Source organism: Peromyscus maniculatus, chromosome 8 (genome assembly GCF_049852395.1).
Source record: "Peromyscus maniculatus bairdii isolate BWxNUB_F1_BW_parent chromosome 8, HU_Pman_BW_mat_3.1, whole genome shotgun sequence".
In the NCBI taxonomy this organism is placed as follows: Eukaryota; Metazoa; Chordata; class Mammalia; order Rodentia; family Cricetidae; genus Peromyscus; species Peromyscus maniculatus.
Window position 1 is genome coordinate 82,361,925 of NC_134859.1, and position 19,946 is coordinate 82,381,870.

General features: G+C 42.0%; 1 protein-coding gene across 10 annotated transcripts in view; it reads left to right on the forward strand.

Annotated features, from left to right (window-relative positions):
• Spop (speckle type BTB/POZ protein) overlaps positions 1-19,946 on the forward strand; it is a 90,350-nt gene that overhangs the window by 66,744 nt on the left and 3,660 nt on the right. For 7 of the 10 annotated variants that reach the window (XR_013041866.1, XR_013041867.1, XR_013041871.1 and 4 more), the window contains 6 exons: positions 95-222; positions 7,232-7,409; positions 10,903-10,958; positions 11,490-11,612; positions 15,460-15,602; positions 16,884-17,099. Coding sequence is in view for 3 of the 10 variants with exons in the window: in XM_016008902.3 (XP_015864388.2) it covers positions 95-222; positions 7,232-7,409; positions 10,903-10,958; positions 11,490-11,612; positions 15,460-15,602; positions 16,884-17,028 (773 nt within the window). In the remaining 7 variants the exon portion in view is untranslated. Of the gene's footprint in view, positions 1-94; positions 223-7,231; positions 7,410-10,902; positions 10,959-11,489; positions 11,613-15,459; positions 15,603-16,883; positions 18,135-19,946 lie in introns of those variants that run through there. The other 3 variants (XM_016008902.3, XM_076543200.1, XM_076543199.1) reach the window with 1 other exon arrangement.

Here is a 19,946-nt window from a genome sequence, read left to right on the forward strand (position 1 = left end):
CTACTTTCACATCCAGTAACTTCATACACTGATAAGTTGTGGATTTGAGCTTGTCTTTGAGTAACTCTGAATATGACACTCTTTTTCATTCCAGAGAGTCAGCGAGCTTATAGGTTCGTGCAAGGCAAAGACTGGGGATTCAAAAAATTTATTCGTAGAGATTTTCTCTTGGATGAGGCCAATGGGCTTCTCCCTGATGACAAGCTCACCCTCTTCTGTGAGGTGAGTCCTTTTGCCCTGCTTTGAGACTGGCAATTCCCTGACCTGATGTGTATTGGTAGACTTAATTGTATTGTGTCAAGGATGTGAAATGAGAAAAATCCCCAAGGGGAGTAGTTCTGTACAAATGTTATTTATGTGACTGATTGAACTGCCTTATGATTTCAAGGTTGTTGGGCACCTGGGCTCTCTACTTGTTACTGTTCATAAGAACAAAGATTGTATCTGTCAGTTTTGAGTTGCTTGAGTCAAGATCCTCACTTTTTTTTTTTTTTGTGGGTTTTTTTCAAATAGTATTTGGAAGGGCTAACACTTGAAGCTGAGCAGTGGCCAGCAACTGCAACGAAGTTTGTGTATCTGTCGCTTAAACTCCCTGATTCCTTCTTGATTGGCATGTGTTGACTGGGTTGCTCTCCTTTTCTGCTCTTTGGACAAGGTGGCTCCTTGCAGGAGTTGAGTGTTCATGGTTTGTCTTGCTGGGATCATGAAATAGGAAAGTGAAGGGCCACTTTTTCTAAGGTGAAAGCTGTGAGAACTTGTAGCTTAGAGTGGGAGAGTCAGCTGTCATCAGATTGAAGAGTCAGTGTCTCTTACCAAAGACCTAAGAGCCTTTGGAGAAGCTTAGAAAAATTCCTTGACCCAAGATCCAATTGAAAGGGGCTTATTAAAATGGGTACTGTATATTGTAATGAATCATTTCATGCCATTTTCCATACATTTAGAAATGTAAGAAACAAAAGTTGTATCTGGTAAACTGGAGTATTATTGTCCCTGTATCTCAGTCAGGGAACTTCTTCCTGAGAGTGAAGCAAATAATTTTGTACTTTCATGAGGCAAAGTGCAGGCAAGCATACCAGTTGCCAGCTAGCTCATCAAATAATAGGTTTGTATTATGAGTTAATGACTGTTCCAAAGGCATATCACACCTGTGTAGTCCAAGAACTTGTTCTTAGGACTCTTGCCCTTTTGTGAAAAAAGCATGGCCAGCAGTAGCAGGCTTGTGGATTAGAACAAATAATTGCTAATGATTAGAAAACTTTGTACACTGAAAAGGTAAAATTTAATTTGCATAATAGCCATTCCCTCTCCATTTTAATTGCAGAGTAACTGAACGAAATGATACAGTATCGGCATCTGTATAAATATGTGCAATGTGTCAGTTTTATGTTTAATGAACTTGAAATGTGGATTTCATGTGAGTCCTGCTAGTTGCAGGTCACACTCGCTTGCCTGAGTAGAACAATGAGAATTAACTATATGGCTTTGTTTGGGGTTAGCTGTTACATAAACACCATCAGTTTCCATCTTTGCCTGTTGCCTATCCTAGGGATTTGTGGGTTGTTCCCCTGCCCCTTTGGTTTTTTAAAAGCAGGTCTTTCTGTAGCCCAGGCTGGCCTCAGGCTCACCCCTATCATCCTGCTTAACCCCCGGAATGCTGAAGACTTACATTTCAAGAAAAAAAAAAAAACAACTTTAAGATAGTGGGAAATTCTAATTTTGTTGGAAATGAAAGCCAGTCTTCAAGCTTCTCCCTGAAGAGAATCTTCTCCAAATATTACCTCTGGCATTTTAGGTGTTACCTTGACTCGTGTTGTAGCATTTTCAAGTCTACAATGGGTCCATCCTTTTCTGGTGTGTTTCTTCCTCTTTCCCCATACTGTTCCAGCTGCTCCGACCCCTGGATTGTGGTCTGTGATTTGGAAACTGGTTGGCCTGCCCTCCCTTGGTTAGGTCTGAGGCTGAGTTCCAGCATTCTCTCTTCACTTCCCCATATGAAATCTCCTAGGAGAAATCCTGTGGTTAAGTTTAGATTTGCCTTACTGACTTAGAAGGGAAGTGAGATGACACGTTGGAAATGGGAGATGTTGCACGGGGAAGCGTCTGCTGGGTTCTGCTGATGCCGAGGTTTCTCGCCATGGAACCAGGTGTGCCATCTGTTCCTCTCACACTTCCCAGTTGGCCACAGGTGCTGAGTGTTGCTTCTCGTACTTGGTCCTGTGCCTAGTGAGACTCGTTCCTGTTCCAAGGCTCTCTGTGGACTTAGTAGCATTCAACACTGCAAGACGGTTGCGTGGGGGTGTGTATTGGATGTGTGGGTTTTTAAAATGTCTGCAATTCATCCAAGTTCTTAGCACTTTTCACAGCTAGACCATTTTCCATGTAAGTCCTCTTCCTTTGACCTGTTTCCCTTGTATCAGTGGAATATTTATAAACAAGTTTATCTTAATTCCTGCTTATATTTTATGTTCTATAGTTTTCCTTATTTTCTATTATTTAGAAATTTTATGAAAGGATAACCACATGGAAATTTAGTTACAAGCACCCACTGCTTTGCTGCACTGCGCCCTCAGTCTGTGCCCAGATACTTCTTTGCTATCCTAATGTACACTGAATGCAACTGCTTCAGAGATGCTTGGTGACCCAGAGTCACGGGGAGTCGGAAAGGGAAAGACTGAGAACAACGCTTGTGCCTGTTTGGCCTTTATTTCAGTGGTATCATGGCTCCTGAATGTTGGAGATTAGATTGTCAACTGAAAGTACCAGGTGGGTGGTCTTGTATGTAATGTGCCACCCACATGGGGTTCACTTTCAGTTCTCGGGGAGATTTGTCTATTAGGAAATATGGTGATTCTTCCAAGTTGAATTTGCTTAATTAAGATACTTAAATGTTTTTTAAGACTTTCTTGAATCATCCCTTATCACAATCCTTTGAGCTAGGTTAGTTCTGTTTTCTTCATTTCTTGTTACATGAGAGAAGCAGTGCCTCGGGAGGTCAGGTAATTTTTCCTAACATTGTACAGCAAATTAATGTCAAGGCCATGTCAGCTCTCCATTTCCCACTTCTTGTCTGCTGTGCTATACTAAGTGGAGCTGAATGCCATTCACCCAAGAGAGCAAGGGCTCTCCCAAGTTTTCTTAATAGAGAGTATTTACTTTGCTAATGAAAGGGAGGACATAAAAAGCATGTTTAAATTATATTTTTAATTTTCTCCTTAATAATTTGGGCCATAGAAAATCTTTGTGAAAATTTTCAGCTTCTGTTAACCCTTTCCATATCCTTTTGCAGTGAAGGTGCATGTATTCCCCTTCTTTGCCTATGCAGGTAGAAGAGTACTCTTTGTAAGGCGTCAGTTAAGATGAAATAGGAAACACCAAGCTGGGCGGTGGTGGCTCACGCCTTTAATCCCAGCACTCGGGAGGCAGAGCCAGGCAGATCTCTGTGAATTCGAGGCCAGCCTGGTCTACAGAGCGAGATCCAGGAAAGGCGCAAAGCTACACAGAGAACCCCGGTCTCGAAAAACCCAAAAAAAAGAAAGAAATAGGAAACACCATATGAAATACCACTTATAAAATATTCAGACATTAGCTTATGCTTTTAAAATATCCTTTTCATTCTCATGCATAGACTATTCCTTTGGTTACCTGAGACTATGTATTTTTGCCCAGTTTTAAATAAATATGTCTTCATTTTTTACTTTTTATTAGTGAATTGTTGGTGTGCATTAGTTGCACTGTATGAAAACAACCAATATTTGATTGTTCTTGACCTCCAAAGATGTTAGCTTAATATGTAGCATCTTTGTACGTTATAAAACATGTTGATGTAGTAAACCCACCACCCACACTAAGATCTCAGTAACTAGAAACTAGCCTGTGTGTGCTGTTCCCTTATACTGAATACTTGTCCCTGAACCAAAGAATGAGGCAATTACTTCCCTTTTTTTTTATATTATTCCCTATCGTTTATGTGCCTGAACAATACCGTCTTAAGATTTACTTGGTTTTGGGCTTTATAAAACTGATATGAGATTTAATGTCATCTTTAGGACCTGCTTTTTTTAAAACATTGTTTATAAGATGTATACTTTATATGTAACCACAGTTAATTTTCAGTGCAGGGGAAGTCTGTTTTATGGTTGTATGGTTTGTTCTCTTACTGGCTGACATTCAGGTTGCTGCTAGTGTTTTGCTGTGAATGATGTGCTACACTTTAACCAGTGTATGGTGTTTCCTTATTTTTTCAGTTTTTAATTGTATAGACACTAAAGTGATTTTCATTGATTTTTCTTTCCTTTTATGGAGATGAATATACAAGATTTGACAGTCCTTAGTCTTCCATAGGTACTGAATGTTTCCGTGGATTTCCATTTTACGTGGATGAATATACAAGACTTGATAGTCCTTAGTCATTCATGAAATTTCCTTTTTAAATTTTTTTTTTTAATCTTGTAATTTCTTTTTTTAAGAAAGAGAAGTTGAAGTCAGGCAGCACCTTTAATCCCACACTTAGGAGGCAGAGGCAGGTGGATCTCTGAGTTTGAGGCCAGCCTGGTCTATAGAGTAAGTTCCAGGACAGCCAGGACTACACAGAGAAACCCTGTCTCAAAAAACAAAACCAAGAAAGAGAGAGAGAGAGAGAGAGAGAGAGAGAGAGAGAGAGAGAGAGAGAGGAGAAGTTGACTTTAAAAGTGAGACCCTCCCATAACTTGAAACTTTGGAGATTATACAGCCTTCCTGAGACATTTTCATGCATTCATTTATAAGACGACAGAAATGTCACAGTCACGTCATCTTCACAGCTGCAGTTCTGAATGAGTCTCCATAGTCAACTTTATAGGCATAAAAAAAATATCTTTTCATTTTTCTCAAAATGGTCTCATTTTAGCATCATCATTTGCAGAGGAAAACAATCCCTCTCTAAGTTAAAAGTTTGGGCTCTGAGGACTCATTTCTGAGTGCCATTTAAAATTTATTTTTAATTAAACGTATTTAATGTTGGTAAGAGGTGCCAGACATTCAGGGCTCTGGAGATTCCAGGCATCCATATATCTACAGAACAAGCCTGGCTCAGGCAGTAAAGGTACATTCTCCTTCCTGCTGTGTTCCTGTCTGTGTCCAGAGAGAAGAATCATCCTACTGAGAGGTGTTGCAGCCTTTGGGCCCCACTCATTACCAAGCATGTATCTAGCCAGCAGAAAGTCCACTGGTAACCATAGTTCATTTGAAATTCAGCTTAGTGTTTGCCAATTCATTTTACCCAGTCTACTCAATTGCTATTAAGTGTTAATGATTTTGGGCTCCTGTCAGCCTGGTTTAATTCAAACTAGAAACATAGTGCCAGAAGCTTTCTCCATTCTCTACATTGGCCATCCCTGGAGATTCCTGCCTTTCCCTGTGAGGAAGTTGGATTTAATTGGTCTTTTCCTTTTTTTTCCCCCCCTAAATCAGTATTTAGAACTATAACTGGTAACAGAAAACTTTCACTTTTAGTGTTTTAATATTATATCAAAGAAGTGAGGATGCTAATAAGAGAAAATGGTTGAACCAAATTAGAAATCTTACAAAGAACAAGAGAGGATCTCTGTGGGGTGGTTTGTGCTGGGTCTTGGGTTATTAAAATATTGTTATAATCTGTCCCTGATAAATGTGCTCTAATGCTGAGCACATTCATAATTGATTAACTTGACTACCTCCTTGTGTAAGATCATAACAGTTTTAAACAAATGAATAAGTTTCTTGACCTAGTAGTAAATACCTCAGTCTTACACAAAAGAGATTATAGGTCAAGCAGTAACTTTGCCTCTGGGTTTATGACTGCAGCTAAAGGATGACTTGCATCTTGAAGGTCAAAAGAAATCTGGGTCATCAAGGATGTTCTTAAACTGTCTTTCTCATCATACTCTTAGCAGTAGGAGAGCAGGGAGTTAATTCTCAAGGTTTGAGTTCTGCTTAAACAATTTTCTTAACATGATGTGCTGTAGGAAATAAAACACAGTAGTTGTTGAGTGCGTGACTGCTTTGCAGGATCTTATTTTTTGTTTAACAGCTAGCATATTTTATGTTAATGTGATTTGTAAATCCTTATACTTGGTATCCTAACAGCTGACTTTCACTAACCCATCTAAAAATTTAGGTTGGTTTCTATCTAGGTTGAATTTCAACTAGTTGAAACATGCTACTGAAGCCAGAGTGGGAAGTTGGAGCCTTCCATAGGATTCATTGTCATTCTGTTCCAGGGGTATAAGCAAGTGTACATGTAAGCTGCAGTCAGCCATCTTGAATGTCATTGTCACAGATGACTGAATTCAGGTGTAAAACTTACGCTGTACCCACCTAGTTATCCCTACTAAAAGGCCTTCCTACTTCAATCCTTATGGTTAGTGAGCCATCATGTTCATTAATCAACCGTCTCTGAGAAATGCCAGTTACTTACCAAGCCCTGTAGCTATAGAAACTACACTTTATCTGTGTTTCCTGACCTAACTAAAATAAATGAAATGCTTTTGGGCTTAACTTACTGAATTTCTTTAGAGAGTTTTATATGGTGACTGATAGTTTGGGGGGGGAAAAAAAAAGGCCTCCAAAGGAAGTGCCACTATCAGGCGATATGGCCTTGTTGGAGTAGGTATGGTCTTGTTGGAAGAAGTGTGTCACTGTGGAGGTGAGCTTTGAGGTCTCATATATACTCAAGCCACACCCAGTGAGACAGACCACTTCCTGTTGCCTACAAGATGTAGGGCTCTCAGCTTCTTCTCCAGCACCATGTCTACCTGCACACTACCATGTCCCATCATGATGATAATGGACTGAACCTCTGACCGCAATTCAATATTTTCCTTTATAAGAGTTACTGTGGTCATGGTGTTCTTCACAGCAATAAAACCCTAACTAAGACAGTGACCTCTATAGTAGCTCTTAAGGGGAATACTTGAAATTAAGCATTTGTCCCTGACGGTTTCTCCTTGGTAGCTGTGCTTGGGTTTCCAAGGAGATGGAACTTACTAGAAACTGGAGAAGAACGTGCTCTATGAGGCGGTCATTGTCCTACAGTGTGGTCTAAAAGAAGTGTGATTATAATAAATGGGGAAATTGATCCAAAGGAGAAGGTCTTGATTAGTGGGGGTGGTTTCAAGAAAATATGTTACCTAAATCTTCTGGAGCACTGTGGCAGCAGGCCTCTCTCCACCTGCTGGTAACGAAAGCTTTGTTTCTGTCTCCTTATATTTCACAGGTGAGTGTAGTACAAGATTCCGTCAATATTTCTGGGCAGAATACCATGAACATGGTAAAGGTTCCTGAGTGCCGGCTGGCAGATGAATTAGGAGGGCTGTGGGAGAATTCTCGATTCACAGACTGCTGCCTGTGTGTGGCTGGCCAAGAATTCCAGGCTCACAAGGCCATCTTAGCAGGTTGGTATTTATTCATGGTTCACGTTATAATTTTGATGCAATAGGAAAAATTGTGGCTGCAAAATTGTCTTTGGACAACTTCAACTTTTGAACTCTGCCCCTAAATACATTTTTAAAATTTATTTTCATTTTGGTGTTTTGAGACAGGGTCTTACTTTGTAGCTTAGGCTGACCTGGAACTTGCTAGGTTAGCCCAGACTGTCCTCAAACTTTCAGTCCTAACCTTACCCTCACTCCCAGTGCTGGAATAATAGGCATATGCCTCCATAACTGGACCGTATTTTTATATTCTAAAGAGAGTTCTCATAACCAAAAAGGCTACTTTCCATAAAAATAGCATTTCTGGTTTGTCTCTAGAGTGGACTCTTAGGCTACCGTTTTCAAAGTATAAATGATGGTTATACAAAACTATTCCATATCTTTGCACTTGGAAAATAGCTCCCAGAGTACCTAAGAGCAGGTAGCTCCTAGTTGGGCTTTGAATGCAATGGAGAGGATTCTGGTCAAGGGACTAAGTATTTATCAAGCTGAGACCTCAGCCTCAGATACTTAAGTTGTATCTTCACTGTAAACATATAAGAAGAATGAGACTATTGCTACTGACCCAGAGGATCAAGTCTTGTTCTCTCAGTTCCTTGATCTTTAAGACAAGAAAGACTCACCAGAGGAGGAACTGAGAGAGGGCTGACTTCATCCTTATAGAAAAGGGGGGTCATAGCTACATACTGCTCTGCAGAGCACAGAACATGTGAGAGTATTGTGTGACTCTCCAAGTAACATACTTCTTCCCAAGACTCCTCTGTTGAGATGTCTGAGCTCTGTCATTCCAAGGTTCACACTTGAAATGAGCTCAAGCTGTCTCATGGGACAACTTCCCATTCTCTGCTTCACCTCGGTATTATTGTCAATGTTGAAGTGAGCAATTCAGACTAGTGTCTGCCTGTATAGTGAGGCCCTCAACATGCTTCTTTCTTTTCCCCTCCTTCCTCCCCCCCCACCTCTTTTTCTCTTTTAATGTTTGTTTCTTGCTTGTGTATGTGGTACAAGCATGTTTTTTCATGTGTGTGCAAGTACATTACTGTGTGTATATGTGCAGAGACCAGAAGTTGAATGTCTTCTTTTGTTACTTTCTATCTTACTTTTGAAGTTGTGGTCTCTCAGTGGCATGAGCTCACCACTTTTACTGGACATCCCTCCCATGTCCTCACCCAATGCTGGAGTTAAAGATGTATGCCTGGCTTTTAAGTGGGCACTAGAGATCGAAACAGAGGTCCTCCTGCTTTGTACAGTAAGCACTTTATCCACTGACCCCCACCCCCAGTGCATCTTTCTGTAGGTACAGTCAGCTTCCTTCTTTTCCCAACAGTAGATGTTTCAGACTTCTGCCATACCCCCTCTAACCTCCTCCAACTCCTAAATGATGCTTTTGCCCACATTTCCCTCCAAGAGGCCCTTTTGTAGGAACATCTTTGACTGCTGTTTTCTCACCTGCCTTCTCAGTGGCAAGGAGGTATCCCTCAACTTCAGAGTGGATTGTTTTGTATACTGCTGCTCTCTGAATCTTGTCCTGCCTTCCTAGAAACCTTGTTTTCTCAGTCTGTGTGCTCTTTCTCCCCACATACTCTGAGCTAAATTTCTTGAAGTAGCATATTCGCTGTCTGCTTCCTTTCCCCACATTGTCCTCAGTTCACCTCCTTGCCAGGAAAGCAATTTTCTAAAGTTACGTGAACTACCTGCTAGTTCCTAAGTTTGAGAGGCTGCGGATCATATACTAGTTGACTCTGTGCTCCAGTTCTCTCCTGGTTCGTTGACTGCCTGTTCTTCCTCTTTATGGGGCAGGATAGCAAGCCCTGGGCCCCACACGTGCTCAGCAAACACTTCGTCACCAAGCTATTTCTCCTGGTGCCCTCCCTCCCTCTTCACCTGCTCCTTCAAACGTCTGCCAGCCCTAAGGGTCTGCCGCAGTGTCCCTCTATTCTCGCTGGGAATTCTGCTCCATTGCACCAGCTGCAGTCGCCCCGCCTGCTGCTATGGACCTTCTCTTTGTATTTAAGCACCAGTCCATGAGCACCAAATAGTCTATAACTCTTCTGAGATAAGACCATTGGGAAAAAATAGCCTTCTGAAATCGATGAAAATACTGAGGTTCACGTTTAAAGTCTTAAAAAGTGGGGAGATATTTCTGCTATGTAACCCAGGCTGACCTCACACTCAGAATTCTCCTGCCTTACAAGTGTGCGCCACTATGCCTGGTTTATTTCTAAATTTAAGAAAATTTAAATTTTATATACATTAAGTTATACACACACACACACACACACACACACACACACACACACGCACACACGCACGCACGCACGCACGCATGCAGGAGAAGCAGGGGTAAATGGTTCAGAGGGTTAAATAATTTTACCTGGAAAATAGCAGAGGTAAAATGAGTTCTTTCTGATGTGAACTACAGTCTAAACGTTGTAGGTCTCTGCCCCTTTTTCACCTACCATCTGTCCTTCTACTCTTAGGTACAGGGTTGGGAATTTCAACTTTGACCCCAACTCTTGATTTATTCAGCAACATGAAAAAATTTGAGTTCTTGTATTATTTCTCATGGTTAAAATTTAGTTTACTTATTTTTTGTGTGTATGTGTGGTGTTTCATGGGTGTTCATAGAAAGTACATGGACCATAGCACTGTTTCTTGACCTTTTTTCTTCATTCTCATTTCTAAAGAAAAAAACTGAATTCTCTGTGATGAAAGAAAATAAATGTTAAGGAAGATAATTTTGCCAAACAGAAAAGAACTTTGAAGGGCCATAAACTGTTATACTGTCTAAGGATCTTGCAGGTTTTTTGGGGATGATATCAACTTCACTGAGAACACATAGCTGGAGGAATAGACACTTGCCAGAAATGTTCATCATCAAGCTAGTGCATGCCATTGAACCTGGCTCTTGACCTTCTTCCTGTGTGGTCTCTCTAGAGATGCCATTCATTGCTGCAGCCAAAAGTCCAGTTATTAGAACACCCTGCTTAGACCATGGCATACCTTCCATTTGAACTTCAAAGTCTACACAGTATATACCATTGTATATACCATTGTTGTCCAACACAGATTAATAATTTCCTTAAAATGTGGATGATTAAAGTAGAGCCAAAGAAATGTTTTGAAAACGTGTTTTGCTGGGCAGTGGTGGTGCACACCTTTAATCCCAGCACTCAGGAGGCAGAGGCAGGCAGATCATAGGCCAGCCTGGTCTACAGAGTGAGTTCCAGGACAGGCTCCAAAGCTACACAGAAACCCTGTCTCCAAAAAAAAAAAAAAAGAAGAAGAAGAAGAAGAAGAAGAAGAAGAAGAATATGTTTTATAATTCCAATGTGATTTGAGACCAAGAGCATTTCCTTGGAAGTGGGACAGGAAGAACAAAGGTCGTCATAATTACTGGAGTGATGGAGCGGTTCCCGTGTGATAACCTCTTTACTTCCCTCTCACTTTGTAGCTCGGTCTCCAGTTTTCAGTGCCATGTTTGAACACGAGATGGAGGAGAGCAAAAAGGTGTGTAACAGGATGGACACGCGTCTTTGTAACCCGGTGACTACAGTCAGGCCTTCCCAGTCTGGCAGATTTATTTTTGTAATGATTTTTTTCTTGCCATGTTATTAAAGTACAGTTTCTTAAACAGACACCTTCTGAGAGCAGATGGGTGGTCTGGGGATGTCCCAGGTGACGTGGACTTACTGTTCAGCAGTCATCTCAGTAGTTGGGGTTAAAGATACTAGAAAGCCTAGAGATTTAAAAGAAAACAAAACACACACACACACACACACACACACACACACACACACACACACACACACACACACACGTAGTTGTTTTGTTTTGCTACCGTGTTTGAGAAAATAAAATAACGGTGTAGTACACAATGATGGGAGGAAGAGCTACGAGAATAACCAATTGTGAGAGGATAGTGAGAGGTATTTCCTATCCGTGTACAGGCTTCTTTCCTCGCCAGAACTTAAAACCATGGATATAGTTTAGGAATGTGTTCTGTTGGAATGTTTCTCATTTTCAACTTTTCTGGCATAGAATCGGGTTGAAATTAATGACGTGGAACCTGAAGTTTTTAAGGAAATGATGTGCTTCATTTACACGGGGAAGGCTCCGAACCTTGACAAAATGGCTGATGATTTGCTGGCAGCTGCTGACAAGGTAAGATAAGAGAGAACAGGAAAAGAGTCATAGGACCAGGTGTTAGTTTTGTGATAGGGCTTGTGTGCTGTGTCATGGATGAAGTGGGCACACATACAGCTTAATTAGGCAGGGCCATCTCATTTATACCTGTTGTTCCAACACAGTAGTAACCTTTTGGTACTAAAGCTGTCAGGTGTCGTGCTCTGAACGGTAAACTATCAGGGTCACCCTAACTATGGAACAGAAGGGTATATTTGATATTCACCCCTCTTCTTACTCTGTCTTGGCTCACACCTTAATCCCAGCACTCGGGAGGCAGAGGCAGGCGGATCTCTGTGAGTTCGAGACCAGCCTGGTCTACAAAGCAAGTTCCAGGAAAGGCGCAAAGCTACACAGAGAAATCCTGTCTCGAAAAACCAAAAAAAAGAAGAGTAAACATTCAAGTAATGCTAACATTTGGGTTGTATTTTATAATTTTCAAGATATTTTTTACTTCATTAACTTATTCAAACTTTATAAAAAAGACTATAGTCTTGGGCCTATAGGCTCAAGGGTAGTTGAGTGGGTAAGGGTGCTTTGCTGCCAAGTCTGAGGATCTGAGTTCAATTCCTGGAACCCACAGGGTGTAGGAACTGATGCCCACACACAAGTTGTCCTCTGACCTCCACACACATGCCCCTCCACACACTAAATAAATAAATAAATAAATAAATAAATAAATAAATAAATAAATAAATAAATAAATAAATGTTTTGAGGGGTTTGTTTTTGTTTTTGTTTTGGTCTATTTTTTTGACCAACACAGGGTTTCTCTGTGTTGCCCTGGATGTCCTGGAACTCACTCTGTAGACCAGGCTAGCCTTGAACCCACAGAGATCCACCTGCCTTTGCCTCCCAAGTGCTGGGATTAAAGGCATGTACCACCACTGCCTGACTTTTTTTTTTTCCTGTCTTCTTTTTTCAAATAAATAATTTTAAAGAAAGAAAATAGTAGCAGACAGTGGTATCACACACCTTTGCAGAGGAAGATTCCTTTGAGTTTGAGACCAGCCTGGTCTACAGAGCTAGTTCCAAGGCAGGCAAGGCTACACAAAGAAACCCTGTCTTGGAGAGAGAGGGGGGGGGGGGAGGGAGGGAGAGAGAAAGGAGAGATTACTGAACCATTTTCCTGCAGGAGTCCTCAGAAGCTAGAACTTCTTAATGTGCATTGCAAGTTTTGTTTTCTTCTCTCTTCCCTCCTCGAGACCTCATGAGAAAGCAGATGCTTGCTGGGAATGCTACCTCATCCTGTTGTGTCCAAGTCCCAGTACTTTTCTGAGGAAGAAGTAGGTCTAGCTAAGAGCACCAGAGCCTTTCCAGGTTTTGCTTTGAAGAATTGTCTCCTTATACCTCCTTTTGTGTCTGAGGACAAAGGAGGATCCCTAGACTTACAGCAGAGGTTTATCCATAATCAGCACTTTGGAGTATTGCTGAATGTGAGGCATTAGACCCAATCATTGCTTTTGATGAAGATTGGAATAGTAACTATTCTTGTTAACACCTTTCCAGACTTGATTAGTAGTTGGCAACATGAAAACTCTATACCTTTCTAGTCAACCTCATTTCTGACTAGGAGAAACTTGGTTTTAATAGATAGTAAGAAAGTATTGTCTTTAAGCTGGGTGAAATTAGCACAGTCCAGTGCTCATCTTTTGTTTATTTTGAAATAGGGATTTGCTCTATAGCCCTGGCTGGCTTTGACCTCACAGTCACCCTGCTTAGTTCCTGAGTACTGGGTTTAGCTACGTGTACCCAAGCCTAGCCCAAGCCCATTTTCATAGAGTTGCTATGGTTCTGTCTGACCTGGATCTGGTTTCCAATGAAGTGGTTACTTGTGCTTATATACCTTATCTTTGAGGTCCTGTGAGAATGATGAGCCCACGTTTTAGACAGAAACACTGAAACTCAAAGTTATACATCCTTAGAGCCAAAGTTAAAAACTTCTGTGCCTCTCGGTTTTCATTCTCAGCTAAAATGGTGGGGCATGAGGCATGGAAATTAGCCTGAATTGCCACGTGAGTGGTGGTTTCAATGAAGCATGTTTCCTTCTGATTTTAAAATAGAAAGCAGTTGAATTCCTATAATGCTATAAATTTATGAATGAGAAGTTGCTGGGCAATGGTGGCACACACCTTTAATCCCAACACTCGGGAGGCAGAGGCAGGCAAATTTCTGAGTTCAAGGCCAGCCTGGTTTACAGAGTGAGTTCCAGGACATTCAGAGCTACACAGAGAAACCCTGTCTCAGTGAAAAAGGGGGAGGGGTGGGGATAGCTGATGGTGCATTTTCAAATTCCATTCAGAATTTCCAACTGGGCAGCCTTTGAGTCAAGCCTATTTGAAAGCATGTTTTACCTTTACACCTCTCTATGAGTTTAGGAAAACAGTAAAAGGTCTTTCATGGAAGAATCTAAACATCTAGAATTTACCCTGGAGGCTGAAACAGCTTCTTCTGAGCCTTTCCGATCTCCTGGGGACATGTGTAATTAGACCAAAAACAAAACAAAACACGCTGGCCAGGCCTGGGAGACACAATTTCAATCTCCTGAGTAAGTACTGCCATTAGGCAGGGTTTTCAGAAGCATAATTAAGAAAAAAAACTTTGTCCCCCAAGAGACAAGAGTGGCTACTTTTGTCTAATTATGCAGGCGGGCTCAGAGCTATTCACAGCAGAAGTCCTTTTAAAAGAATGTGTAAGGACAGGTAAGAGGAGCAGTCGAAATAGCACTGTAGAAAGACGGGGCACCTACTCGCCTTTCCCACACTCTGGTTTCTTGCTTGTCTCCTATCATTCCCTTTTCCATGGAAACTGCTTTCCAGTTACTCAAATGTAAGAAATTAAAGCAGCACCAAAACCAATAAAGCTCCTTTTTGCTGCAGGAGATCACAGTACCAGCAGGTATGCCTCCTTGCCTGAAATTCATAATAAAATTGTCTTGGTTTGATTGCTGTGGTTCAGCCTGGAGGGGCATTGCGTCACCGAATTCTGAGGCCTGAGGGTGAAGGATCTGTAGAGAGACTGGAAAACCTCATAGCAAATGCTTCCCCTGTGAAGTAATGAATGGCATTTTGCTTCATGCCTTCTTTATTCCTCAGTAAGTCCGTGCTGTATTAGGGCAAGTAGCAGAGTGGCATCAGCCTAGTCAGACCTTCCGTTTCCAGATGTTTGTGGTGTCTATTTAGAAAATAGAAGTTTGAAACTGAAACTGGAACCAGTGTTTCTGTTGCTTTGTCCCTTTACCCTGAGAATCTTAATCTCAACCCCAGTAAAATAGGATTTGATTTCTCTTTCCCTATTTCAGAGAAGCCCTTGGTTCACTCTCAGGAACAATGTATGGCAGAGATGCTGGTGAAGGCCACCACAGCTGGCTTTTCGCAGCTTGATAGGTCATTTGGAGAATCTTGCCAGGGTAGTGACACTGCTTAGCAAAAAGAGCTGTGCTTTAATTCAGTCGGCTCTAAGTAGTGAGACTGCAGAAGTTGTAATATAATGTTGGCTGGCTAATGCCTCCTTGTCAGGGTAGGTAGTGATTGTTTACGAAAGACAGGTGATACTGTGAGCTTTGGGGTGGGCTCTGCTCTGACTGCCATTTTCTAGCAGGTAGACCTTGGAATTTGATAGATGCCACCCTTACTTCGGTTGTCTTTGTTTCAGGCTTAAACAGCTACCTTCTGAGCGGCTGTGTTTCTAACTGTGGGGTGGCTTTTCCTGCGCTCTGCAATTCTCTTCCCATACCAGCTGGACAGCAGTGCCCCTGAAGAGAACAACTTCAGTAGTGTCAGCCCTGAGCGATTGCTGCTCTGACGACAGCTCTGCTTGTTTTACAGTATGCCCTGGAGCGTTTGAAGGTCATGTGCGAGGATGCCCTCTGCAGTAACCTCTCCGTGGAGAACGCTGCAGAAATTCTCATCCTGGCTGACCTCCACAGCGCAGATCAACTGAAAACTCAGGCAGTGGATTTCATCAACTAGTGAGTAGCATCTTCAAAGTTCATCTCTGAGAATAATTGGGATAACAAAATAAGAAAGACTTTGAATTAGTGAGTAAAGTGAGCGAGTAGCTTCATTAACCTTTTGGTAGTAAGTAGAGAATTTTCATCTTTCTATTCAGCTCAACAGTGTGAAATGGTTTTGTTTGCAGGGATCGGGTTCTAGTTATGAGTGAAGCCCCTTACTTCCAAACAGCGGTGTAGCTGAGTAGTGATAACTTGCTGGCCTGGAAAAGCTGTGTGCTCCAAATGACAGCAACCTCACTGTAATTTCACTGGGGGAAAAAAAAAAGATAGAGCAATTCCAGGAGAATAGAGGTTCATTTTTTTATGAGTTAGTCAAATATGTTTTATAGTCTCTGGTGGGCTCAGGGAATGAGAAGAGATAGATATTAGCTGATTGTCAAAGACGATTTTGGAAAGGGAAACAGTCTACCAGATCGGTTACTTCACTCCAAGTGACAGGTCACCTCACCACAGCACTTTCTAAAGTACTTTGAAGGAGCTAAGACAAGTTATATCTGTAGTCCTTCTTCTCATTGGGACATACTCTATACTCCCTTACCTGATTGGAGGAAAAAAAAGTCCTAGCAACAGCACCTTGGAATTAAGAAGGCTAAGATGTTCAGGTAGATGAGTGGACAGTTTTAAAACAGAAAATACCCAAATATGGGAAATATGTCTTCTAGGCCTAGTTACATGGTTGTTTCTAAGGTGTTAGCCTGAGACTGAAGAGAAAGGGAAGGACCAGTAAGCGTCAGTTCTGTACAGGGCTCACTATATGTTGGATATGTGCTTGTTACTTTTTAGAAGGTAACTCAACCATTGAGCAAAAAGTGGTTATTACCATCTCTTTTCTGACCATCAGATGGGCCCTGGCTATGATGTGCCTTATGGTTAACAAGACTAGTTTGGCAACACCACGTGGGAGCTCAGAGCTGGATATCTAAGGAAGCCCTTGCTCTTTCTCTTGATTAGCATCTGTGAATATAAATATCATCAATGTTGAGTGTGATGAACAGCCCACGTTTTGAGAATGCAGTGCCTCTGAGTCCAAGTTTTGGGGATTAGAAGAGCCATGGCCCAGTCACCAGTCTGCACATTGTCTAGCAAGCACATTCTTCTGCATGTTAAGGGTTCTGTCTGGGTAGTGTTGGTTGCATTAACACCTACACCAAACACTGAAAAAGAAGGCTATCTAGGTAGCTGTTTGGTTCATGTGTACACTCCCTTTGGTAACCTCTCTCTCCACATTTCTCCTAGTCATGCTTCGGATGTCTTGGAGACCTCTGGGTGGAAGTCAATGGTGGTGTCACATCCCCACTTAGTGGCTGAAGCATACCGCTCTCTGGCTTCGGCACAATGCCCTTTCCTGGGGCCCCCACGCAAACGCCTGAAGCAGTCCTAAGATCCTGCCAGTTGTGAGACTCCATTTATTTTCCAGAAGCAGCAGCCACTGTTGCTGCCACTGACCACCAGGTAGACAGTGTAATCTGTGGAGCTTTTACTCTGTGTCGGGGAAAGACTGCACCATGACCCAGACTTTAAAACAGCACTAAATAACTTAGGGGAACGGGGGGGAGGGAAGGGCCCAGGACTTGGGGCTACTCAACCTAATGAAAACCCTGTTGCCGTGTCACCGTGTTCCCTGTGGCCTGACCAAGTCTGACACTGGGATGCAGTTTAGGCGCTGGCCCCGAGCACATCCCAGGAGTGGTACTTCGGAGAAACCTGCCTGCATCTGACTGAGCAGAGCACATCGTCAGGTGCCTGGAGCAAAAAGGAAAAAAAAAAAAAAAAAAGGACATTTAGTTTTAAGAGAAGGGAAAAGGAAAGAAGAATTTTTTTTCAAAAATCAGTTTGAGGATTCCAGTAGTATTTATGTTGAAAGAAGCAAATTTTAGTCCTTCCAACTGTGCTAAACCTTGGATATTTGTGAAAACTCCTCACTACCATTCAAGTATCCGAAGAGCTCTCTTGTTCGCACTTACTGTTTGCAAGAACAGAGCCCATCCATTTGTCCTCTTAGCGAAAGTGGCACATGAAGGCAGAGGGGAGGAGGCGATTTGATCTGGAAGAGGAGTGTTTTGATGGTAGTGGCTTTTGCAAAATCTTTATTGATGTTGAAAACTGGAAAAAATAATTCATCCAGAATTCATACTGTCTTGACAAGAACTATGGTTCTGTTTTTAGATATCGTGGAAAATGGTTTTTTTTTTTTCATTTTTCTCTGATTTTATTTTTTCTTCCCTTCCTCCTCCATTTTTCTAAAAAAAAAAAAAAAGAAGAAGAAGAAGAAGAAGAAACAAATCCAGAAAATACATAAGAGAAAAAGAAATTTTATTATTATTGCTATGTGAAAAAAATGCCAGCCCAGAATGCCCAGCTGTTTGTACCTGACTTGTCGCCTGCATAGGAGCCGTCCTGTCACTTCTGATTGGCCCCTCTTCCAAAGGGGAGACTTCCAAATGTTAATTTTTTCTTTTTGAAAATATAAATAATTACTATTTTGTACTGTGTAGTATCTCTGGTCTTTTGTTTCACTCACCTGGCTTGTCTCATGGGTCTGAGTTTCTTGCTTATGGGGTTTTGAAGGCCTGGTTTGATCTTCATCTTTCAGGGATTAGATCTGAAATGTCCAAGAAGCAGTAGGGATTTATTTATTCTCCATAATCTCAAGTTTCCTTTTGAGCATCTGCCAGTCTTGTCCTCCTTGAGGAGCTGCCAACCATGTCCTGATGAGAGGCTGGGACCAGGTCTACTCTGCCAAGGCAAGCAATTGTAGTGGGCCTTTTCTGCACCCTGTGTGTGTTAATACCTAATCCCCAATCTCATTTCTCCTAACAAAATACAAAAAAAAAAAAAAAAAAAAAAAAAAAAAAAATTCAGGGGACATGAATATGGAGATTAAATAAAGGGAAATTGTTGTCTCTGATGGGTCTTGTCACTGACTGGTGTATTTCTGGGGAAGCTAGGGTCTTAACTTGCAGTGAGCTCACAGGAATGCATGGGGCTCCCGGCTCCACAGCACTAAACTAAAAATACATTGTTTGGCCAAGGTTGTATTATTTAACCTTAGATGGAAACTCGGCCCTTTTCACATTCCATTTCCTTTCTGTGGCTGCTCTTCACAAAGTTTCTGGTTTTCATTGTGTGCCTACTGCTGGGCTGGGTATGTACGAGCTAGAGACAGTTTTTTCATAAGTGGGACTTGTTTTGTTGCATTCTGTGCCCCTTCTCAGTTTCCTCCCAAGTGTGACCTCTGTAAGGAAGTGTCTGGTTCCCTGTGTACTGACCACTGTTGCTTTGGCCCCCGCTTTTCAAATTGGTGCACAGATGTGGTAATCCAGTGGGCACATCTCCTTTGCCCATACTGCCTCTGTGTGTGTGCTACAGCCTTCTGTTCTCAGCAGACCTTCCTCTGCAGTGTCCTTTGAAACCCCTCAACTTCTCGATGAGTTTGGTTGGACAGGTGATAGGTAGTGTTGGTCTGTAGCTGGGAAAGGTGAAAATGGAGGTAGGCGCATGCCTAAGGTCACACGAGTACTGAGTACCAGATCGTCTAATGTCATATCCTGAAGATTACGTAAGGAGTGGAGGAAGTTCCATTTCTGGAGTGCTTAGGTACAAAATTGGAAGTGAAGCTTGCTTCCTCTGGGAATAGTAAGAACAAAGCTCCAGAAAGGTGCCTCTACTGGCCTGCTCCTCGGAGCTCCCAGCAGGGTGAAGCAGATTTGCTTTCCTGAGCTTCACTCACAGCCCTGGGGTTGAGGATGGAGGACTCAGCATGTGCGCTCAGGAAGGAGCTGTCCTGACATCTGGCTTTTGGTAGGATAAAGATCTCTTCTGGAATTTTCCATACTTGTAGAATTTCCAACGTGGACTTCGCTGTGGATTGAAAACTGATGGAATTTCAGGTGTAGATGAAGCTGCTCAATGCTTCTCCTATTATTATATTATTTCTGGCCATGTTTGTTTTTGTTTAAAAGATACAGTTGAAGCCATCTGGTTATGACAACATCAGAGCCTCAGCATACTGTTCATAAACCTCCCACCGCCACCACCTCTTCCCTTAGCTCCCGCACATCTGAAATTTAATTCAGGTTAACTCCACAGTCTGGGCCGTGTGCCGTCACTGCAGAGCTGCCCGTGCCAGTGGGACAGTTGGAGATGGCAATTCCACAAGGATACGGCTTATTTATCAAAACAGTATTTCAGGCAAGTAGTTCCACAGAACCTTCAGAGTTGCGGTTTTGGGACCAAAGAGAATATCTGGCCGTGTCTCCATCTCCCCACCTCCCTGTGGTCAGCCCCTACCTCATATCT